The following is a 21,856-nucleotide window of genomic DNA, read 5'->3' as shown; positions in this document are numbered from 1 at the left end:
CCTGCCTTTTCCCTTTTTTTCCCCCTCTCGCTGCAACATCTGTGTCACATCTAAAGAACACAATGAAACCCCACTTAAGCACACTTAACACTTATCCATCCAATCTACAGGCAGGTTCAATAACAGGGATCTGCCATGGGACCTGCAGCCTTGTGTCTCTGGATTGGAGCCGGGGTGACCGGGGTGAGTGGAGAGTAGTGGTGGTGGTGGTGGTGGTGGGGGGGGGGGGGGGGGGGGCTCTGGCGGACACGGAGGACCAGGTTTTGGATTGTTCTAGGGGTTAAACTTTATCCACAGGATTTCCATCACAAAAGCCTCCTCAGCAGTGAGCAGACGTGACCTTGGGGCCTGCCAGGGACAAACTGAGGAAGTGAATTCGCTGAAGCATCCCCCCCGCCCCCCCCCCCCCCCCCCCTCCATTCACGTGTCGGCCTAATAGGTCGCTGTCTATCACGCCAAGCACCCGACCCCTTGTCACACCTCCTCCTCCTCTTACACTGGCCACAGTCCCCTTTATTATGCTGATCTAATGACTGTGGAGGGTAATCCGAAAGACCTTCATTAGAATGAGGGCGGCCTGTTACGCACTCAGCCAGATCTGAACTGACACTGGGTCCCATACCTGCCAGCTTGGGTGAGCTTTGAGGACAGCAGCTGTAACACAACCTCTTTATGCAGTTAGGCCCAGAGATACTTGGACAAATTAACATTACCATGAATAAAATGTTCAACTTTTTTTAAGTATTGTTAAGAATCCTTTGCAGGCAATGACTGCCTGAAGTCTGGAACCCATGGACATCACCAAAAGCTCTGTTTCCTCCTTTGGGATGCTTTACTGCAGCTGTCTTCAGTTGTTGCTTGTTTGTTGGTCTTTCTGCCCTACGTTTTGTCTTAATGAAGTGAAATGCATGCTCAATCGGTTTGAGATTTGGTGAATGTTCCACTTCTTTGCTGTGAAAAGCTCCTGGGTAGCTTTTGCGGTGTGTTTTGGGTCATTGTCCATCTGTAATGTCAAGCGCCGTCCAGTGAACTTTGCATTGTTTTCTGTCACATCATCAGTAAAACACTGAAGTTTTTTGATCTGGTCTTTCAATTTTTGAGGCTGATTAATGGTTCGCCCATCGTGGTGAACCCTCTGTTATTACTGTTCCTGGTAGATACTGATACACCTACTTCCTGGAGAGCGTTCTTCACTTGGTTTCACGTTGTGACAGGGTTTTTCTTCACCATGAAAAGGATCATGTGATCATCCACCACTGGCGTTTTCCGTGGACGTCCATGCCACATCCATTTTGAGTTCCTGAGCTCACCAATTTCAGCCTAAGGACGGTCTGTTTCACTTCCATTGAGATCTCCTTTAACCGCATGTTGTGGGTTTATAGCTACAGCTTCCAAATGCAAAACTCCAGACCTCTTACCTGCTTAAATGATGAAGGATTAACGTGGGAATAGCCCATGCAGCACATGAAATCGCTTTTGAGTCAACTGTCCAATCACTTTTGGTCCCTTGAAAAAGAGGCGGCTACATATCAAAGAGCTTTAATTCCTAAAGCCTTCCTCCAATTTGGATGTAAATACCCTCAAACGACAGCGGACAGTCTACACTTTAGTTTGTCGTCAATTTAAATTTGAGTCCAGTGCTTTAATTTCCATTTCCAGCCATAAAAAACATATACATTAACATTAAGCAGTACAGGGTAAAGAATAAGAACATGCAAGTACAGAGAAATATGTAATTTATAATGTTTGATTTTAATTGTAGTAAACGTTTGGTTACAAAATGTAGAATTTCTGGTGTTTTCAGCCTCTGAGAAAAAAAGAATCAAAGAAACACGGGGAATAAACGATGCGGTAAACGATTTACATGTTGCATGCATAGAATGAATAGATTCATTTTTGAACAAATTGCCAGAAACAAGGAGGCCGGAGGCGAATATTTGCCCCGGGGTCTCCAGATTGTTTAATCCAGCCGCATTTATAGGTCAAGTATAATGAGATGCTCTTGGTTGAAAAGTCCTATTCTGTCAAAATGAAAAAAGACGAAGGCCGTGATGGTATTCACTTTCCTCAGGCAACACTTAATAAGTTTATGTCTTGAGCAGGATCAACTCCACACTCCTCCACAGTGAAGGTAACGCCGCTCACATTTTCCGTCTTTCAACCGTAAGTCAGTTTATGCTTCTGTTCTATTTGTTTATGCTGGAAAATGGGCCAGTATTACGTATCAGTGAGGTGCAAAAGTGAGTGCAGCTCTAGGATTACGAGGCCAAATTAGAGTCCGTCTGATCATGAGTCAGTCTAATGAGACTCAGGTGTTGTTCAGGAGTTTGTGTTGCTCATCAGGCTGGAAAAGGTTCCAACACCATCTCTAAAGATGGTTCTTTTTGTCACATCTATTTATTGTGATTGCTGTCCAATAGAAATAATGTAGAAGGACCTGAAGCAAGCAGTCCATGTGAGAAGGGTGATTTCTCTTCAGGTTCTGTCTCCGAGTACAAGCTACCTTTATGTTTTGTGGTCACACGTGGCCCAGACCACAGATGCGGTCGGATCACAGATGCGTTCACACACAAACTCTGACGTCAAAGAACTGCAGGCAACTGTGATGTCGCTCGCATGTGGACCAATAATTTGCACTTGAACACACCTTAAAGACCAAAGCCAACAGCTCTGTACCAGCAGGTGGCAGTAGTCCGTATTTGTCAGTGCTACTATTAGCACTATGATCAGTTGTCCGGAAAATATTTGCGGGTTGAATGTTCGGATGAGATGAAGCTGAAAAATGGGAACTTCTGTTTCTCTCCGAGATGAACAGCCAATCAGAGTGATCTACCTGCTAATTTAACATGCTGCCAACGGAGGTCCGACTTGGACACGCTACAAAAACCAAGGTCGACGCCGACAGCCTGACACCAGCAAACGTCTTGGTGTGTCCCGGTCTTTAATCCTGGATCTCCCAGGACGCATGTTAATAGGGAACAGAAAGTTTATGACTCGAGCAGCATCCACACTGTCGTTCACCTTTATTTTACCCCACACAGTTTCTTTTAAAGTATGATGCACTTACATTTATATTCTCAGGTAGGTGGCAGATATTTCTGGCACCGGTTTTCTGGCTGCTGTGGGTTTTGTTTTTCTTGCTTCTTCTTGGTCTTTGGAGATTAGAGTCACTGTTGCATAAAATAAGTTAAAATCTGACCTTATTTGATGTAGAAAAGCCTTTCATAAAAGTCAGGGATCCTATTTGGTGTAGACATTAATACATACGGAGCTTTCGTGTAAATCCCGTTACGCTGCCTCACACACTACGGCCACATGGAGAAATGCCAGGCCATAAATTTCACTGTGAAAATAAACATCCTCCTTCTTGTAAATCTCTGTGTAAACACGACATGAATGGCGCACTGAAATCACAGCCTGAGCCTTTATGTGTTTTATTGATTCTCCAACAATAATCCCACTGGGACGTGAGCCTGTGAGGCATAATGGAAAATCATGATTTATTCATTTACCTCTTGCTTTTTTTAGGAAACGCCACCCAAAAAACAAAACAAAAAAAAATGCATGAGTGTAATTAAAAGACATTTCACTCAGGAGGAGTAGGTTTCACATGAAGCGCTGGTTTGGAGAGAACAATTTATTCCTCGTAGTTTACGAGCTTACGACTTTGCCCTCGGGCGTTCCTGCAGATCCCGGCGGATTGACTCTGGAGAAGGCAGAAGAAAAGATCGGCGCTTCCTGTGAGCCATTACCTCTGACTATGGGGTTATTAATCCAGACAATAAAGGCTTTTTAGCTCAAAGCAACACATGCTTCACGTTCACCGCGTGGGCTGTTAGCTGACACCACAGAGAGTTACAGTGATTGTGCAGGAAAATGGTTTGGTGTTTTACTCAATGAGAGTTTGAGTAACAATGAGGGGAAGCTATACATCTTATTAACCAGCGGTGGAGGAAGTCTTTAGATCCTTTAACACGGCATTTTCCTCAAACACCACGACTCATGTTTCTGCCTGCTTAATATCAAATATAATCCACAAAAACATAATAATACATTGCTATAGATTATAATAAATTAAGATTTGCTCTTAAAAGCTAAATAATTCTAAAAGTAGCCCCATATTTTCAAGATTAAACGTTCCATTGTGCAAAATGGGTGTCATAAGTAGATAATACTTCACTTATTTAAAGATTTTAATGCAACATTTATGCTTTTTTTATTAATTTACTTCCAGTCCAATATATCCAATATATATCCTGCCTTGAAAGTTTCACTTAATTTAAGTATTTTTGGCAAAAATGAGCTTAATGTGCTTATTATCCATTATATATCCCATTACTGAAGTATTAACGTATAAGTGAAACCTCTGCGTTGTTGTTTGTTTATGAGGAGAAAGTATTTGATCATATTTCCATCATATTTTTTTTTAAAAATACGTGTAATCTGTCACATTAATCCACAATATCCTTCTCAGAATTGTTAATATATCCCCAGATTTGTGCCATTTTGTATTTAATATGCTTTGTAAGAATCTCAAAAGTGCAAGAAAAGGGTTAATGACGAGCAGATTTATCAATAAACTGTTTAATCTCCAGCCATCGCTTTCTTCAGGAGGTGTCATAATCTCCTGGTTTCTCTTTTCTGCCTTTTTTTATGACGGTTGAGTTTTCCCTTACACAAGGAGGAATTAATCCAAGCTGGCAGTCACATGGTTGCAGTTACTTTATTCAAGCTGTTCTGTATTAACCATAACGAGGACCATTAAGTGCTGGTAAATGCGAGGCACCCTCTGCCGAGGACTTTTCACGTGTCACACTGCAGCGGTTACGGAGAGGATAAAAAGTCTGAACACCACTGTGAAATCGGCAGGTCAGCACATCAGATCAATTGTAAATTTATATAATGTAGAACTTACAACCTATGCAGTGACTCTGAAAACCACCCCTTTTAAAACTGTGTTTATTCAACCTCCTGCCTTTTTTTCACTGAACTCTACTCACTAAACTCCACCAAACTGTAGTTAGTCAAACTTGTTAACTGTATATAGCTTTAATATATTTCAACCCTCGTGATAGTTTGCACAAGAGCTTGATGTGTTCAGTTGACTTTAGTTTGTTTGACAAATCATGTAGTCTGCGATTCCTCATTGGGTGCAGTTGTTAAGTGTGTGATCCCCAGTCTTTCAGTCATCATCCAAAAATCTGCTAGATTTCTTAGTCATTCCAAAATCTGTAAAGACTGTCTTGTCTGGTCTTGTCTGATCTGGTCTGATCTGGTCATGTCTGGTCTGGTCAGATTTCTTAGTCTTTTCAAAATCCGTAAAGACTGTCTCGTCTCGTCTCGTCTCGTATCTGGTAGGGGTCTGGTCTGATTTGGATTTCCTAGTCTTTTCAAAATCTGTAAAGACTTATAATATCTGGTGTAGTCTGGTGTGGTCTTGTCTTGTCTTTGATCTGATCTGATCTGGTCTGGTCTGATCTGGTCTGGTCGTGTCTTGTCTTAGCTTAATATCCTGTCTTGTTTTATCACATCTCATCTTAAATGATCTGATCTTCTTTTATCTCATCTTATCGTATCTTATCTTATCCCCTGTTGTCTTGTCTGATAACAATGCCACAAAGTGCAGACAAAGCATCAACAGGACTTCATTGTTTAAACATATCGCTCTGTTTGGGGCAACAGAAACATGCCCAAGGCATTAGAAATATTACGGAACAGAGTACAGATGACTGTGACAGAAAGTGGTCAGGGAGGCTGCCAAAAGGCCCAGCTTGTTCGGTGGGTAAGACACAAGCTTATTTTTGGATGAAAAACACATCGAAGCCCGGCTAAACTTTGCAAAAACATATATCGAGTATCCTCGTACCACGCGAAATAAAATGTGTTGTGTTTGGATGAGACCTAGATTGTCTTTCTACCCAATGATCCGGGAGATAAATAACACTAAATAATAGCACCAGATCAAATAAATAGATGAAAGTGGTTGATACACAAAGTTGAAGCACATGTGCAAATGTTTAGTTTTTGTTCAGACTGAGGTTAATTCAATGTACGTCAGTGTGCACCATCCCTGTAAATAAACCAGGAACTGGAGTTTGAATTCAAGGTTAAGGTTAAGTTTCTTGACCTTAACTTTCCCAGTTGGACTGTGAGAACCTGAACGCAGCCATACAACAGTTTAAAAGCCCTTGTTTCTTCATAGGAGACTTTTGACTTCACTATACGGTAGATTTAAAGCTATTTTGAGACAGAAAATGACAGTGACAGTAAACTGTATCCACTTTTTGCCTTGTTGACCATTAGCTAGACGTTTAAAATGAAGAAGAATGCGGATGGGACCTTGTTTCATAGACAGAATAAGTGCTTCAGTTCATCGTGAGGCTCTTGGCTCAGTCGATGAGAGCGTTCGCACAGTTCCTACTTCAAATATTCCATGAAAGTGCTGCAGTAGCACCCTGCTGTTTGAACTAAGAGAATCACTGAACAAAGTATTTAATTCGTGCATTGACTTTTCGGGCACAGATAAAACATCACAGAGCTTATTCTTGGTTTATGGATGTTTGCCTCAGCAGCCTCTGTGTAGTTGATAATATTGCACTGGCTGGTTCAGAGCCTCGGGATGGAATTTGTTTCACCCAGAGCAGACAATAATGTTGTTTTTTTTTCAGTGCTGCAGGTATTGATGGAGAACGTAGCAAATAATGCTAATAAATGTCATCCACTGCCAGACTGGTGAAAGCTTCCTGCCCTCTGGCTGGTTCATGCTTCACACGCTGCCATTTAATGTTGTTTTCTCTTGTTGCTGTTGACAGTGATGCTCGGCTTTCTTGCAAAAGCTATCAGGCTGATAGTTCCAGCTTTTCGCAGGACAAGATTTACCCTCCACAAACAGTAAAAAGCATTAAAGTACTGTTTTCATTAAACCTACCTCTTTCCTATCTTGAAGACTTCATAGTACCACGTAACCCCAAAATATCAATTTGTTCTCAATATTCACTTTGGCTTATAGTTAGTTATGCTGAAATAAGTCCAGGCAATTGAGAGACTTCCTATGATGCACTGAGTACCTGTCGTCTTGTTTGGTCTGGTCTGATCTGATCGTGTCTGGTCTGGTCTGATCTGATCTGATCTGATCGTATCTGATCTGATCTGATCGTATCTGATCTGATCTGATCGTGTCTGATCTGATCTGATCGTGTCTGGTCTGATCTGATCATGTCTGGTCGGATCTGATCTGATCGGGTCTGGTCTGATCTGATCGGGTCTGGTCTGATCTGATCATGTCTGGTCTGATCGGGTCTGGTCTGATCTGATCGTGTCTGGTCTGGTCGGATCTGATCGTGTCTGGTCTGATCTGATTTGATCTGATCTGATCTGATTGTGTCTGGTCTGGTCTGGTTTTGTAAATCGTGTCTTGTTATCTGATCTTGTCTTGTCTTGACTTATCTTACAATATCTTGTTTTGGCTTGGCTTGTCTTGTCTGGTCTGGTCTGGTCTGTCTTATAATATCCTTTCGTGTCTTAACTTATCTGATCTTGTCTTATCTTAAAATATCTTATTGTGTCTTGTCTTGTCTTGTAAATCACGTCTTGCTATATGATCTTGTCTTATAATATTGTTTAATATCTCGTCTTGTCTTGCGTTATTATATCTCATCCCATCTCATATTATCTCGTCTTATAATATCGTATCTGATCTGATCTGATTTAAGCATCTGCTCATGGATATCTTGTACTCTTGTTTTTATCATGTTGATGCAACATGTATACTTGAATTCATCTATATGTATGACCCCAGTCCTCTCTCTTTTTCTGTCTACACCCGGGCTTGCCTCCAATCAGTAAGTCAGTTTGAGCTTAGATTGTGTTGCTTGGACTCTCTTTCGCTGCTGCTGTTGCTGCTGCTGCAGATGTAAAATCAGAATTTTCACCTGAAGTAGCACCGTGTAGGGCAAATTTGTCACCGTTTGTTCACACGCATCCACAGATTTGCTGCTTCACTGCAGAGTTTCACAGATTCGGGACTCTGCGTTTAGTTCACTAAGCTCTAAGGACTGAACCCTCTCACACTGAAACTAACTGACGTCACCATCAATGCATGCAGTGATGAAACACCTGAATACTTTAATAAACTGGAGTGTTTAAGGTTAAACTCAGGGGTGTTTCATAAAGCTAGATACCATGCTTGTTTCAGAGGTTCAATGAACATCACTCTACAGTAAGTTTAAGGTTTTTACAGTAGGTTTTCCTTATTTGCAGTTGCGGTGAAAAGTGCTGTATGTCTTTGCTTTGCTGCAAACTGATTTATTAAACCAGAGTAATCCTGGTTCAGTCTGAAACACCTCTCGGAATATATAGATTTCACCATTACAGCATCATAAGGTCGGTGACATGTGCTCTTACACTTAGCGTGAAAACCCTGTCCGTGTATTTTTACGATGTGGAATTACACCATCATCCCTGCTATAGCGTCACAGTGGTGCGCCTTGTGGGTTATTCCCCGGAGCAAAGTCTGCAGACCTGTGTACTTAATGGAAAGTGTGCGTAAAGGGATCAGAAAATTCAGCTGGAGCCCTCGAGCAGTCGCTGGTTTCACAGTGAGACGTGTGGGAAGGGAGGACACTGGAAACAGGGCCTTGAATGCAGCATTCATGACAGGACTGCATTCTGAATGCACAAAGTTAATAATGACAGGGGGAAAAAAGGGTTGAACAAAGTGGATGGTTGAAATGTTTTATTGTGATGAACTAACTACTGTATTCATATGGAGAATTTCTCTTTCCACAATAGAAAGTTTGTTCTGGATGAACACTGATTGTTTTCAATACATTCTTTCAAAAATGTTATGTTATCGGGGACTATTTCATTAAACCAGACACAATCTGATCCTGCCTTCAAGAGGCTGTGAAAGATGAATATTGCTGAATACCTGAAAGCTGTAGTCTTTGTGTGTGCAGCTTTTTGGCACAGTCAACATGAGGTGACGCTACTGTCTGCCTTTGTTGTCGGTAGTTCTTTGATGTCAGGTTGGTGTGCCCAAGCCCTAAAAGGAAGTAATACCTGGATGCAGCACGGACTAGATTCTCCTTCAAGTGTGAAGTGTTACGCAAGAAACTGGCTGGTGCTGTTGGTGACGTCACGGATTGCGTCATAGTCATAATGGCGAGTGATCAGCTCGTGGCTGCACTGCAAAGTTCGCATAAACCTGATTTGGTTACCTGCGAGAAAACCAGATCAAGGGACCCACAGTCAAAGCCAGACCTTCAAAGACTTAGAGAGACTTTGCCATTGGCCAGAATTGTAGGGCTTCTTGAAGACATTACCTCCAAGTAGCTTCTTCAGTTGTAATCGATTGGTGAAGAGCGTTGGGGTTTTAATAGGAACATCTGTGGCTGTTCCCTTCTCGGGAAAGAAAAAATGAGATCAAAACATATCCCCCCTATTAAGGATAAATATCTGGTCATGAACAAACCCTGGTCATGTGAGTGTCATGTGGACCCCAACTCCCCACCAATCATTTAGTTTTAGCTTTGCTTGTTGGATGCTCCATGACCTGGACGACAGAGAACCTTCACAAGCTCTTCCAAAAATCAAAGGTGAAATAAGGGCAACTGGACTTGTAGACCAGGCATTTCATTCAAGCAACTTCTTCAGTTCTAAAAGACTGGTGTGGTGAGTTGGGGTGTAAATATTCAAATCTGTGGGTGTTGTTCACCTGGAACTTAGGCGACTAGGGTCTGGTGATGAGGGTAGGCCTCTTCAAGAAACCCCACATGTCTAGTTGCCCTTGTTTCATCTTTATTTGTTGGATGTGCCGTGACCTGGACGGCCGAGAACCTTCACAGTCACTACCCAAATACAAACTGAAACAAGGACGACGGGACTTGTTGGGTTTCTTGGAGACGTTGCATCCAACTTCCTTGGTGATTGTTGGGGGAGTTGTTGCTTTTAACAGGAACATCTGATGGTGTTTTCCACCTGAAACTCTCGTGACTAGCGTCTGTTAACAACTTCAAGAAACCCTCAAGTCTAGTTGCAATTGTTTCAGCTTTGTTTTTTTTTGTTTTTTTATAGGATACGCCATGACCTGGACGGGCGAGAAGCTTCACAGACACATTAAAGTGTTGTTTGCGCAAAATAAAAAGCTCTGCCAAAGTAACAGAACATAACGAGCATTACCTTGGAGGTGCAAAATGCTGAAAATTGTCCTTAAAACCCATAATCTGTGCACGCTGGAGGAAGGTGGAGGGGGGCAAATAAACGCTACACACATGGGGCCTGTAAATTGTGCACACACACACACACTAGAAGTCAATAAAGACATTTTATATAAATATATATTTAAAAAGACACTGATAGTTCGCGTGTAACCCCGCTAACTAATCCATGAGGTGTTTTATTTATTGCCTTGGCCCCATGCGCAGGGATACTTGCCTCACCAATGCAGGCAGCGTGCGCGAGCATGCCGGGAGCGCGCATGGAGGCGGTCCGGGGCTGCCTCGGTGTTTGTCTGAGATCGCGTCTCTGCCGCTGCTGCTGCCGCCGCTGCCGCCGCTACCTCCAGTTAAATAGCAAGGACACGGGAGCGAGCAGACGGCCGAGTGTGTGTGTGTGAGTGTGTGTGTGGGGTTGGATATTACTTCTTTTTTTTTTTTTTTTTCTCCCACACACCCCCCCACCCCCAACACACTCCCTCTCTCTCTCTCTCTCGCTCGCTCTCTCTCTCTCGGTACCTTTTGGATTACGACGCGGAAAAAAATCGCAGCATCGACGGCCAGCCGCCGAGGTAAAAGGTCGACACACACACGCGTCTCAGCCGGCCCTCGGAGATCCGCGGACGGAAAGAAAAAAGTAAGTAAATGTCCCGTGAAGAGTGTCGTTTGTTTTCTAGTGAAGAAGGAGAAGGAGAAGGAGAATGAGGGAGGAGGAGGGAGGGAGGGAGGGAGGGAGGGAGGTAGGTGGTGGTGGATGTGTGTGGTGGAGGGGGGGGGGCGAGCCTCTCTTTGTGCCGAGGCAGGGTCACCACTCCAGTAACGGCCGCGGTTCCGCACAGTTCCTCCCCCCCTCTCCAGCCGAGGAGCCGTTGGTCCGCCGGCCCCGTCGCTCGCCGTCCTCCATCGACAGAAACGCCTTCTTTTTCTCCGCGTTGACTTTAAAACAACCGAGGCCTGTTCAGCTTCTTCTTTTTTTTTTTTTTTTTTTTTTTTTTTTTTTTTTAAATACCCCTCAGCGGTAACGCACCCTACTTTCCTCCTCCTCTGCCTCCCCCCTTTTTCCTCCTCCTCCTCCTCCCCCCGGCCTTGTAACGTTAGCTAGCTCCCGATAATGTTTATGTAGGACGGCTCGGTTTCCACCCCATCCGTTGACCCCCCTCTATTGTCCGCAAACCTTGGCCTACCTGCTCCGACCAATCAATTAAGTGACCCCCCCGGTAACAAACACACCCTAACCCGCCTTTTGTTGCTCCCTTTTCGGGGGCGGCGAAACGTCCATGCGTCAACCCCGTAAACGGCTACTCGACCCCCGGGCGACCGTTGGTGGTCATCACCGCTGCGAACCTGTCCGCCACTTCACCTGGACGTTTTTATTAACTTCTCCCCCTTCAACCACATCGCATGTGTTTATTATTATATGTTAATATTAAATTTATTAAAGTTATTTAAACTATTAAGGTTATTAAATGAATCTTAAACTGCCTACCGATCGTCTTAAAGGATATTCCTCTGATGTGTCATGCGACCGTTGGTGGTCATCACCGCTGCGAACCTGTCCGCCACTTCACCTGGACGTTTTTATTAACTTCTCCCCCTTCAACCACATCACATGTGTTTATTATATGTTAATATTACATTTATTAAAGTTATTTAAACTATTAGGGTTATTAAATTAATCTTAAACTGCCTAACGATCGTCTTAAAGGATGTTTCTATTACTTGTAGACAAATGGTCTTAAATAGAGCAATTTCTTTTAGTTTGTTGAGTCATGATACTAAATTTCCACATTATCCTGTATTTGTTTAAAGAATTGGTAAATACTTTATTTTATTTCGGTATCCAGTAGCATTATTGCACAGACGGGGGAATCGGTCAGCAAAAGGGTAAAAATAAGAAGTGTAGTGAGGTAGAAATGAATAAAAAGTATAAAGTAATATAAAATGCACAAACATATGCATTTTATATACAAAATATAGGGCAAAGAGGATATGCAAGTATAATTATACTAAATATGGCAGTTTATTTTGCTTTAGAGATCTAGGCCACTCATTTGAAGTCTACATAATGACTAGTCTGCAATATATAAACCCCTAATAGGTCATTAGGTGAAAGCCTCATTATATTCTGAGCTAGTATGCATGTGTAATTTGCAGGCATGTACCAGCTTTCAACCCTCACCGACTGCAGCGGTTATGATTTGTGCAAAACGTGCTCATCATCTTGACTTGCTTATTTATTTATTTTATTTTTGTGTCTGTTTCCAAGGGCCCACGATGTCCAGTGAAGTACAGAGACCGGACGACAGCCCCAGCACGAGCGGGGGCAGCTCGGACATCGAACAGAGGGAATCGGTACCGGCTGAACAGGAGCGAGAGCAAGCACAGCCCAAAAAGAAGGAGACCAAGATCTCGAGTAAAACCGCTGCTAAACTTTCAACTAGTGCCAAGAGGTAAGAACGTGGGGGAGGGAAGGAACAGCCCAATCTGGCTTTGTAGAGGAAGTTTTTTTTAAATTGAAGGCCTCTCCTTCTTCTGCCCGAGGGTGTGAAGTTATATAAAAAGACTGTAGTCCCACAGGCGTTGTCATTTCTAACATCCACGCTATTCACCCACTGTAAAAACACAAAAAAAAAAACAAAACAAAAAGGAAAGGTTAACCGGCGGAAGTATCAATGCTGTCATTTGGTCTCCACCAGCCTTGGCACTTTCTCAGCCCAAAAATAAATAAAAGACAGGCGATGAGAGAATTATGCAACCGGTTGAGCAAAGAGTTGGCTGAGGCCGCCGAGTCTTTTTATAACTGATGTTGTGAGCATCTCCTCTTTTGTGTTCCTGCGCTTTAAAAGCATGAGATTCCCTCCAGTACGACTGGAGCTTTCACACACGGGCAGCAGCGCTTATATTCTGTGTTCGCTTCAACACGAGTTTAGCCTGTTTGAATCACCATATTTAACGGTTATTATTCAGGCCGGGGTTTATAGAAAATCAATTTCCACGTTCGAATTGATCTCGATTTGTGTGATTCTGACATTAATTTGTAAAATACGAGCCATTTCCTGCATCTTTTCGTCAGAAGTCTTTAGTGTGAGAGATCTTAAACACGACAGCGGCTACAACTCTTGAGTTCACCGTCAGACCGGAAAGTTGATTGGATTTTTAAAAAAGTATGACGACGGAGAAGAGCTGCGCAAAAGCGGAGCCATATGCAAGATGTGGAAACTAGAGGGAAACTAATGTGGGAATGCCACAGATTCCCTGGAACCAATGACAACATCACTCAAGTCAAGTCAAATTGCTTGGAAACTGGAACATCTCTAAAGTAGTTGATGTTTAATCGGCTCAGAAATCTGTAGCAATACTCAGCCCCGGTTAAATATATCTACAAATGATGAAATGTGTCACGTTTATCCTCATGTTTAAGTTTAACACGTTTACAGTCTGTAAATGCTGCAGGATTAGATTCTGTCAGTCGTCAGGCATAACAATAAAACCTTTTTCTTTTGCAGGATTCAGAAAGAGCTCGCAGAAATAACACTAGACCCACCTCCAAACTGCAGGTAAGGATTCAAAGCGTTTATTGTAATGACTCGTAAGCCGGTACGTACATATGCTCGGAGACGACGTAATGGATGCAGACAGCCGGAGTGTGCTCCTTTCATGGATTCTTGTCTCTGAACGAGAGAGGCCACGCTGTAGTGCACTCGCTTTTGTCTCCCGTAATGCTGCTGTTTGTGTTTTTTTGTTTGTTTGAGATGGTAATCTCAGGTGAATTAGAGCGTTGTGGCTGTGTTGTTGCAGCACGATGCGCGCAGAAGCCCCTCGGTTCAAAACGCAGATGACAGTATTATGGTTTCGCGCCGTAATGGTGGAAAATAAGCAACGGTGTGACTTTAAAACCTGTTTCGATTCTCGTGTGGTTACCCCCCCCCCCCTCCCTTCCCCTCCCCTCCTGCTTTCGCTGTGCTGGGGATTTACCACAGACAATGGTTATTGTGTGCGACTGCCGCGGCTCCGAGCCCTTTGAGGAAGAGATATGGTCGCGAGCGAGTGGCAGACCACATGTGTATCAGCCGCCGTGGACACGACAAAAGGGTTTTTACCTCTGGGGATGCATCTTTTATTAACACAAAGTGACACTGACATTGATTATGGCTCCGTTTTATTACGGCACAATCAGCACTCTGCTGCAGATTAAGACAGAAAATGGAAGCCGCTCTTTGTTGAGGACACTTGTGGGAGATGTTTTTGACCATTTTGGATTATTTTGTTCACAGACACCTGTTTTAAAAATGATTAAGGCGAACAGCTTTGCGTGTACTCATCTGGCGATTTGAAACCACTACGCCCCAGACGACGGCCTTGTTTATTGCATGAATTAATCACCCCTGCTGGGTCTCATCAGAACCCCGCCGTCATTAACGATAAACATTGAGCTAACCTTTTCATTTCAGCTCACACCCCGGTTTTGTTATTGTTCCGGTGGCTAAAAGAGATGTTGTTTTCCTCGAGGACTCTAATCTGTTTCAGCCCCCCTCAATCCCCACCCCACCTCCCCGAAGAAAACTAGGTTGGCTCACATGAAGGATTTTAGCTTGAGGACACAAGTAAGTCATTTGAAAGTAAAATAATTGCTAGCGGAAATTTCACAGTCATCGTCTTAGCGGGGGGAACCAGTTGCCAGGGAAACAATTAAGCTTTTTCAAGATAATCCTTTTCCGTGTGTGTTCCTTTTTCTGCACCCTACAATGATCTAATAATGTTTATTTTATGTGATGCACTCAAATAGATTAGGGCCCCGGTTAACGATGACACGAGGTCAGATGCATCAGAAACCAGGTTTTTTTTTTTTTTTGCGATCACATGGCCATTTACATCCTCGCATGAGTGAACGAGTGCGACGCCGCAGTGCTCGCGCCGCCGTCATTTGTATGCCGCTCGCTCCTCGCTCCTCGCTCCTGGCCAGGTTAGCCTGAAAGGTTATTCATTTCATCCCCCCCCCCGTTACAAATGGAGTCACAGACTGCTGGCCCTCCTTCAGGAAGCAGACAGGGAGTTGTGTTTAAGAGATTCACTTTGGTGCTTTCAACAAAACGTGGGCGCTGGGGGGACGCTTGATGAATGTCGTCTCGTTTGTCTTCTCCGCCGAGGAGCCCTTTAAAGACTCTTTGTCCCGGTCGCAGGGAATTTGCCTTCTTCATCATTTTGTGCGGTTAAAATCTGCAGTCTCCTTTGCGTCACCTACAGTCTCCTCACCTTCGGGGACAGCGGAAGGGATCACTGATGCGGCATTTCTCTCTGCAAAATGGGCCCCCGTTCAGACCTCGTATTAACACGCGTTACCCGAGAGATCGGACCGCAAGTGTCCAGCTTTAACCGCATGTGTCCAGAACAGCCGTTAAAAGTGCGCCTCAAGCCGATACGATCAGTTCTGCGCCTTGCACGCAAATAAACACCTTCATTTGGTAGAATATTTTGCGATCTTTGCTAGCCAGCGGTTTAGAATATTAGCTTTACCCGGGCAGAATATTGTGAAAACAGATCCTGTCTCTGATGGATCTTTACCTACCGCTGTTTCAGAACCACGAACACTTCAGTTTATGATATGATATGATGAGGATATGATACAAACTGTGGAACATACCGAGCCATGACACTGAAAACTCACCTCTTAGGTCATTATTTAATCATTCCTCCTGGTCTGACGTTAGTTATTTTATAGATGTGCACAAAGAGGGCGCGCACTTTATATGACAGAGAGTCATAAAGGTAAATAAACACACGTTGCATCGTCTTGTTTTTTTTTTAAATGACGCAGTTACACATACAGTAGCCTGCTCGTGATCCATATATTCATCTGTTAATTTATCCTGGTTTAGATTTATTTCATAAACTTAGTTAACAGCTACAGGCGCAGAATAATTTAAAGGCGGCTCTCATTACTAACAGACACACATGACCGCGGGGTTTTTTTTTTTTTTGTCTTTTCAGACGATCACTTCTAATAGAGGCTCTGTGTTTTTTGTTCTGAATGAATGACGCGAAACTCAGCTGATGGAGGACTTCGGCTAGGTAGGCGGTCCGTCGATGTGGCCAGGACACTACTAAAGGAACGTGGTCACAAGCCTCCAAATGTGTGATTGACCTCAAACGTACTTAAAGCTGGTCACTTGTGATCAGATGCATGTTAATACTACGCTCAGGGTAGAAGAAGAGATCTGATGCAGCATTTATCTCTGCAAAATGGAGATCGCTGCAGTGTAGATGTGTGTGTGTGTGTGTGTTAAGAGTCCGAATTTACAATTTAACACCTTGGGAGTGTTGAGGATCTAATTTAGCGAAACATCTGTGTCACGAGGGGTGTAATAAAACACTCGCCTACCCCTCGGCTGCGTTTAATACCAGAGCCAGTTGTTTCAGTCACCTGTATGTCTTCATAAACCACACAGTGTTTCTTCGCTTTCTGGGAGTCTTGATATTAAAGCTTAAGAATTGATGCTTTGCATTGTGAACACAGAAATGTCACACTCGCAGTGCAACGTCGGGACTCGAGCAAGTATTTAAATTTGTCTCCGAGCTTTATCTCGCGGCGCTCGGCTTCGTGGCAGTCTGCTTGTCACCTTGGCAGTCTCGTCATGCATCAGAACGAACGGGAACACGTGGAAGCCTGAGAGGGTTTGACACGGCAATTATTCTCGCTGTCAAGTGCATCAAGGCTTTTTTTACACCTACTGACGCACGTGGTGCAGAAATGAATTGTGTTTTGCTTTTTCCTGCGAGGTGCGTAAATGCCGCAGCGATCTGGATAAACTTTGAATAGATACGCTGAAAGGAAGACACGATGGGCTTATCAGTGTTGCTGGCTGTCGTCATCTGAAGGTGTAGTACCTCTCCATAGCCCCATAATCAGGTGGTAAATTTTGATAAGCTGCCTCCCGAGTTGGCAGTTGTGACGTTGTAAAATCGCTTCAGCATTTTTATTGCTAACCCTTTTCTGTGATATTAGAGCTGCAGCAAACAATTATTTTACATTTTTAGATGGTTTTATCTATAAAATGCCAGAAAATAAGTATTCCCCTCTTCTCCTGAATCGCCTAAATCTCAACGTTTGTGTAAAGGCGAATTGTTTTAAGCTGTATCAGACGTCATCACGAGTTTGAGCCGAATGAGTTAAAATAAGATGCCTCTCCAAACCCACGGGAGCAATGTGGAATCGTTCTGGTTCATCTGCTGAATCACATCCCGTCTCCCCCACATCTTCCTCACAACACATCGAATCTTTCTTATCTGTATTTGTCATTGCTGTTGCTGTTGCTGTTGTAAGTTGTCACTACATTCCTTGTGAAGTTGACGTGCAGAAAAATCCGCAGCAGAAATACCGACACTTTGACGTTGTTAAAGTAACACGTAGCCTACAGGTCCGCTCGCAAGATGGACAAACGAATACTTCCATTACTGCCGCGGCGGAGGGAAAGCAGAACAATGTTCAGCTGCCTAAAACGTAATAGTAAATGTCAGGTTTTTATGGCAGCCCCTCCAGATTCAAAGAGAAGAAGAAGAAAAAAAAAAAAAACCCACGGCAGCTGCTATAGTTCAGTGACGTTCAGCTGAATAATCCATCGCTGAAGAGGTGGGGATACCGATTTCTCCTCCTGAGGCAACTCAGAAAGATTAAATGCAATGCAGCTGCAGCAGTTTGAGTAACAAGTTCAGCCTCTTTCTCTGTCGTTTTACTACTAATCATTCTGGGAAACATAACAAAGCTCCTGCTGAAGTGGAAGTAGATAAGACCGAGAGAGATTTGATTCAGTAAGAAAAGTCATTTATGAAACGTAATCGCAGAAAAAGCTCCTGTGGTGATTTGAACACCACAGACTTGGAGGTTTTAACTGTAGATACACACAATCAGATCTTTATTAGATCTGATTGATTGTTATTTGAACCCCTCCCATGTATAACTACCGTTTCCACTGGTTTGTATTTAAAACATCGATTAGCTGATTTAGAAGAAGCAGATTGAATCAATGATTGCGTGAGTTAATGTTGGCTCTCTGGTGAAACACTGGCTCTGACTTTTTACTGTCTCCAGCTGACTCTTTATTCAAACAAACACATTTTAAAAGCATTTAAAACCCAGTTCATTACACCGTAGAGGACTGAAGCTAAAACTAAAAGGGCAAACTTTTTTTTCTATCTGCTTTAAATGGACCTGGAGGAACAAATACTCTGATCGGTGTCTCAGCTCAGATCACATCAACAGTAAATGCAGTAAACATTGTTGTCAATAGAAGCATCTGGAAGGGCTGAGCTGCTTCTTTCTTCTTCCTCCTTCTTTCATCTTCTTCTTCTTCTTCCTTCTTCTTCCCTCTTTCTCCTTCTTCCTTCTTCTTCCTTCTTATCCTTCTCCTTCTTCTTCCTTCTTCTTCCTTCTTCTCCTTCTCCTTCTTCTTTCTTCTTCTTTCTTCTTCTCCTTCTCCTTCTTCCTTCTTCTTCTTCTTCATCTTCCTTCTTTCTCCTTCTTTCTTCTTCCTTCTTCTTTCTTCTTCTTTCTTCTTCTTCCTTCTTCTCCTTCTCCTTCTTTCTCCTTCTTCTTTCATCTTCTTCTTTCTTCTCCTTCCTTCTCCTTCCTTCTTCTTTCATCTTCTTCCTTCTCCTTCCTTCTTCTCCTTCCTTCTTCCTTCCTTCTCCTTCTTCCTTCTTCTTCTTCCTCCTCCTTCTTCCTTCTTTCTCCTTTCTTCTCCTTCCTTCTTCTTCCTTCCTTCCTTCTCCTTCTTCTTCAGTTGTGACACCACAGTGTGTATTCCGTCTCTTCTGGGTAGAATCATTTACTACAGTCGCACTTCAGACTCTGCTTGCTTTCCGTAGCGTTACTGCTGTTTCGATCTCTTCCTGATTTCCCTAAACTATGCATTGATCCGAGGCCATAATAACAGGACGAGCATGTGTTTAAATGGTATTCTGGTATTATGAGCGTGGTAAGGAAAATATCCAAGATCTTTTAATGTTCACGGTTTACATAAGAGCAGGTAAACTCGCTGTTCAATCCACTCTCCATACCTCATCTCTCAGACAAATTACACACCACCCTCCGAGCTACAGCAATTTCATGCTAGCTGTTTCCCTTTTAATCAAGAACTATTTGTTATTTCAAAGCCTGAAACATTTGTTGTCCTGCAGTAGCCCGGCGTAACCATATGGATTTCATTATGCGCCGTTTCAACTGTACAGAGAAAACATTAATTCTGCCTCCAACTGGATAACCCTACAGCCAATTAGAGCAATGAATTATGAGGCATTTCCTGGGGAGAAAGGAGGGCATCAATCGCTGTTAACAGTTTGTCCTTTAAAGTTGTTTCACTGTCAATGTATTTTACAACAGACGCGCAGAATCTAAACATCTTGCTCCTCAGCCGGAAGCCATTTTATTGTAAACAAAATCAACTCCACGGCGATCAGATGGAAAAAAGGGTCCGGGAATGATTTGATTGGCCCGGCAGATCTTTTCAGAGTGTAATTAATTCTGAACGGCGCGTCTTCAGGCTGGTTTCTGGGCTACTTCTGCACCTTTCCAAATGCAAGAATTTTATTTTTGCATAATTAACTACATATCCGCGAGTTAAGATATTGTTTTCTGCTTTATTGCCGTGTCAGACTTCCTTTTCTATGGCTCTGTAATACAGCTGTACTACATGCCCGATCTGTGGAACAAAGAGTTTTTGTTCCACAGAGTTTTTCCTGTTGCGATTTATTGCCCGCACAATGCCCAAAACAGAGCTGTCACTGTCTGATGAAGACCGTCTCCACATGCTCGCCGACTTCCAGCCTCAACGCGGGATATGTATCTTCATCATCATCAAGACTCCACCAAGAAATGAGGCTGTCTTCATCGTAGGCTCTGACCTCTAATTCTCTCCTCGCTGATGGGATCATCTTCATGTCTGTGTTGGCTGCATATTAGTTTTGTGCCGTGCCCCCGGGGGATTATATGTGAGTGACACAGCCAGCATCATTTTTCACAGCGTTACCATTAAGCACAGCAGGAGGGGCTTATTAATATTCATGAAGGGGGCGGAAGGACGAGGGAGGGGCACCGGAGGACGGAGGGGGAGATGAGCTCCAGGAATACCTCCCGGGTATCGCGGTATTGTTCACGGCGGCGTCAGTGAATCATCGGGGTGTCGATTTTGGGGCTGTGATTTCAATTTGAAGTAAAAACACTGTCAGCCTTACTGCCGCTTCAAAAAATAAAATAAAAACACATCTTCATGAAATGTTTCTCCGTCCAAATCCCCTGGATGAAAAAAAAACGACCCGCACTCAATCTGCCGCTGATATCGATCAGTCACACTATGAGTTGAAATCTGTTGAAATTGAAATTAAATGTCGAGTAAAAAAACCACCTTGAGTTATAAGCTCTCACCGATACCAGAAGACACTCAATTAGAAAAGAATCCATCTGCACCTTAGAGATGTGGAAACCTGAGACTTTCCATTTACATTCACTTACAAATACATTTATTATTCAGTAAAATAATGGACGTCTTGTGTCTGGAGCTGCAGTCAACAAGAAGTTGATAAATCCTTCGGTTAACTTTCCACTAAATAGAGAGCCGAAGTCCCGCCCCTCTACTTCCGGGTTATGGGACCTTTCTTTCGAAAAAATATGAACGGCAGTCTATGGAGAGATCATAATTATTTTTTGGTCCCGTTCGAATTGTGGCATGAATTTCACATATGATGTGTGTGAATTTAAAAGATAATTTTTCACGTCAAGAGATAAATTATTTGACGTAAATAAGCTGAACAACATTAGGTTTTGTATGAGATCGCTTAGTGAACTACATCTCTCGTCTGAGAACTATGGCTGTCTCCTTGTTGAGCTTTACCGTCTTCTTCCAGGACGAAGGCAGAAGCATCAAACGAGGTGAAAATCATTATAAATCGGGTCATGTCGAGAGCTGTAGTTACACGAAGGGAGTTTTGGTCGGTTCTGTACGTGCCAGCATGTGGGACTTGTAGTTAATTACGTATTTTCCATAGCGTTTTACTGAACTATCTTGCGACAAACTTTGACATTCTTGACATGTAAAATCATTTTTTATTCTGAAAAACAACATATGTATAATCCAAGGCACAAGTCGATCGGGACCAGAAAATAATTTATCTTTCGCCATAGACTGCCGTTCATATTTTTTCGAAAGATAGGTCCCATAACCCGGAAGTAGAGGGGGGCGGGACTTCGGCTCTCTATAATCACTTTGACCATTAAACTTTTATTCAGATAGTTTCTCAATATAACATATTTCGATGTGAAATCTATGAATGAAGAACTGTAGTGTGATACTGATGTTGTTTAGAGGTTATAAACCTGTCGGATGTCCTCTGTTGAGATGCTCTTGCGTAAAACGATCGTGCTCCTGTTGTAGGACGTCCATCCACCTTGTTGGGTTCCTTTTTGAAGAATACCCACACTTCCGATGACCGGATTCAGGGCTTTTCCAGTCGTGCACATATTTGCATAATTGCTGTAATCAAAGAAGATTGCGTTGCAGCCCTGCCTCTGTCCAGATGGCTGTTATTTTCTCAGTTGGTTGAATTATTATTTGGTCTATAACATGTTTTAGATGTCTCGGACCTGCACGCCC

General features: G+C 43.0%; 1 protein-coding gene across 2 annotated transcripts; it reads left to right on the top strand.

The window, feature by feature from the left end:
- Positions 1-4,829: 4,829 nt before the first annotated feature.
- On the top strand, positions 4,830-21,856 carry ube2e2 (ubiquitin-conjugating enzyme E2E 2). Of its 2 annotated transcripts, XM_084556533.1 has the most exons (4): positions 4,830-4,869; positions 12,481-12,664; positions 13,721-13,771; positions 21,638-21,856. In XM_084556533.1, exons 2-4 carry the CDS (start codon positions 12,489-12,491, stop codon positions 21,690-21,692), a joined length of 282 nt encoding a protein of 93 aa, XP_084412659.1. In that variant the 5' UTR covers positions 4,830-4,869; positions 12,481-12,488; the 3' UTR covers positions 21,693-21,856. The 2 variants fall into 2 exon arrangements, with proteins under 2 accessions (XP_084412659.1, XP_084412660.1); XM_084556534.1 differs by lacking the exons at positions 4,830-4,869; positions 21,638-21,856 and adding an exon at positions 10,679-10,851 and having other exon boundaries at positions 13,721-13,931.

This window comes from Chelon labrosus (assembly GCF_963514085.1).
Source record: "Chelon labrosus genome assembly, chromosome: 12".
Classification (NCBI taxonomy): domain Eukaryota; kingdom Metazoa; phylum Chordata; class Actinopteri; order Mugiliformes; family Mugilidae; genus Chelon; species Chelon labrosus.
This window is presented reverse-complemented; position numbering and strand designations above follow the sequence as displayed.

Excerpts from the sequence above, each read along its gene's own strand:
- ube2e2 (XM_084556533.1), top strand. The coding sequence starts at position 12,489 with ATGTCCAGTGAAGTACAGAGACCGGACGACAGCCCCAGCACGAGCGGG. Across the intron at positions 12,665-13,720 it reads CTTTCAACTAGTGCCAAGAG|GATTCAGAAAGAGCTCGCAG; the intron begins GTAAGAACGTGG and ends TTTCTTTTGCAG. Across the intron at positions 13,772-21,637 it reads GACCCACCTCCAAACTGCAG|GACGTCCATCCACCTTGTTG; the intron begins GTAAGGATTCAA and ends CTCCTGTTGTAG.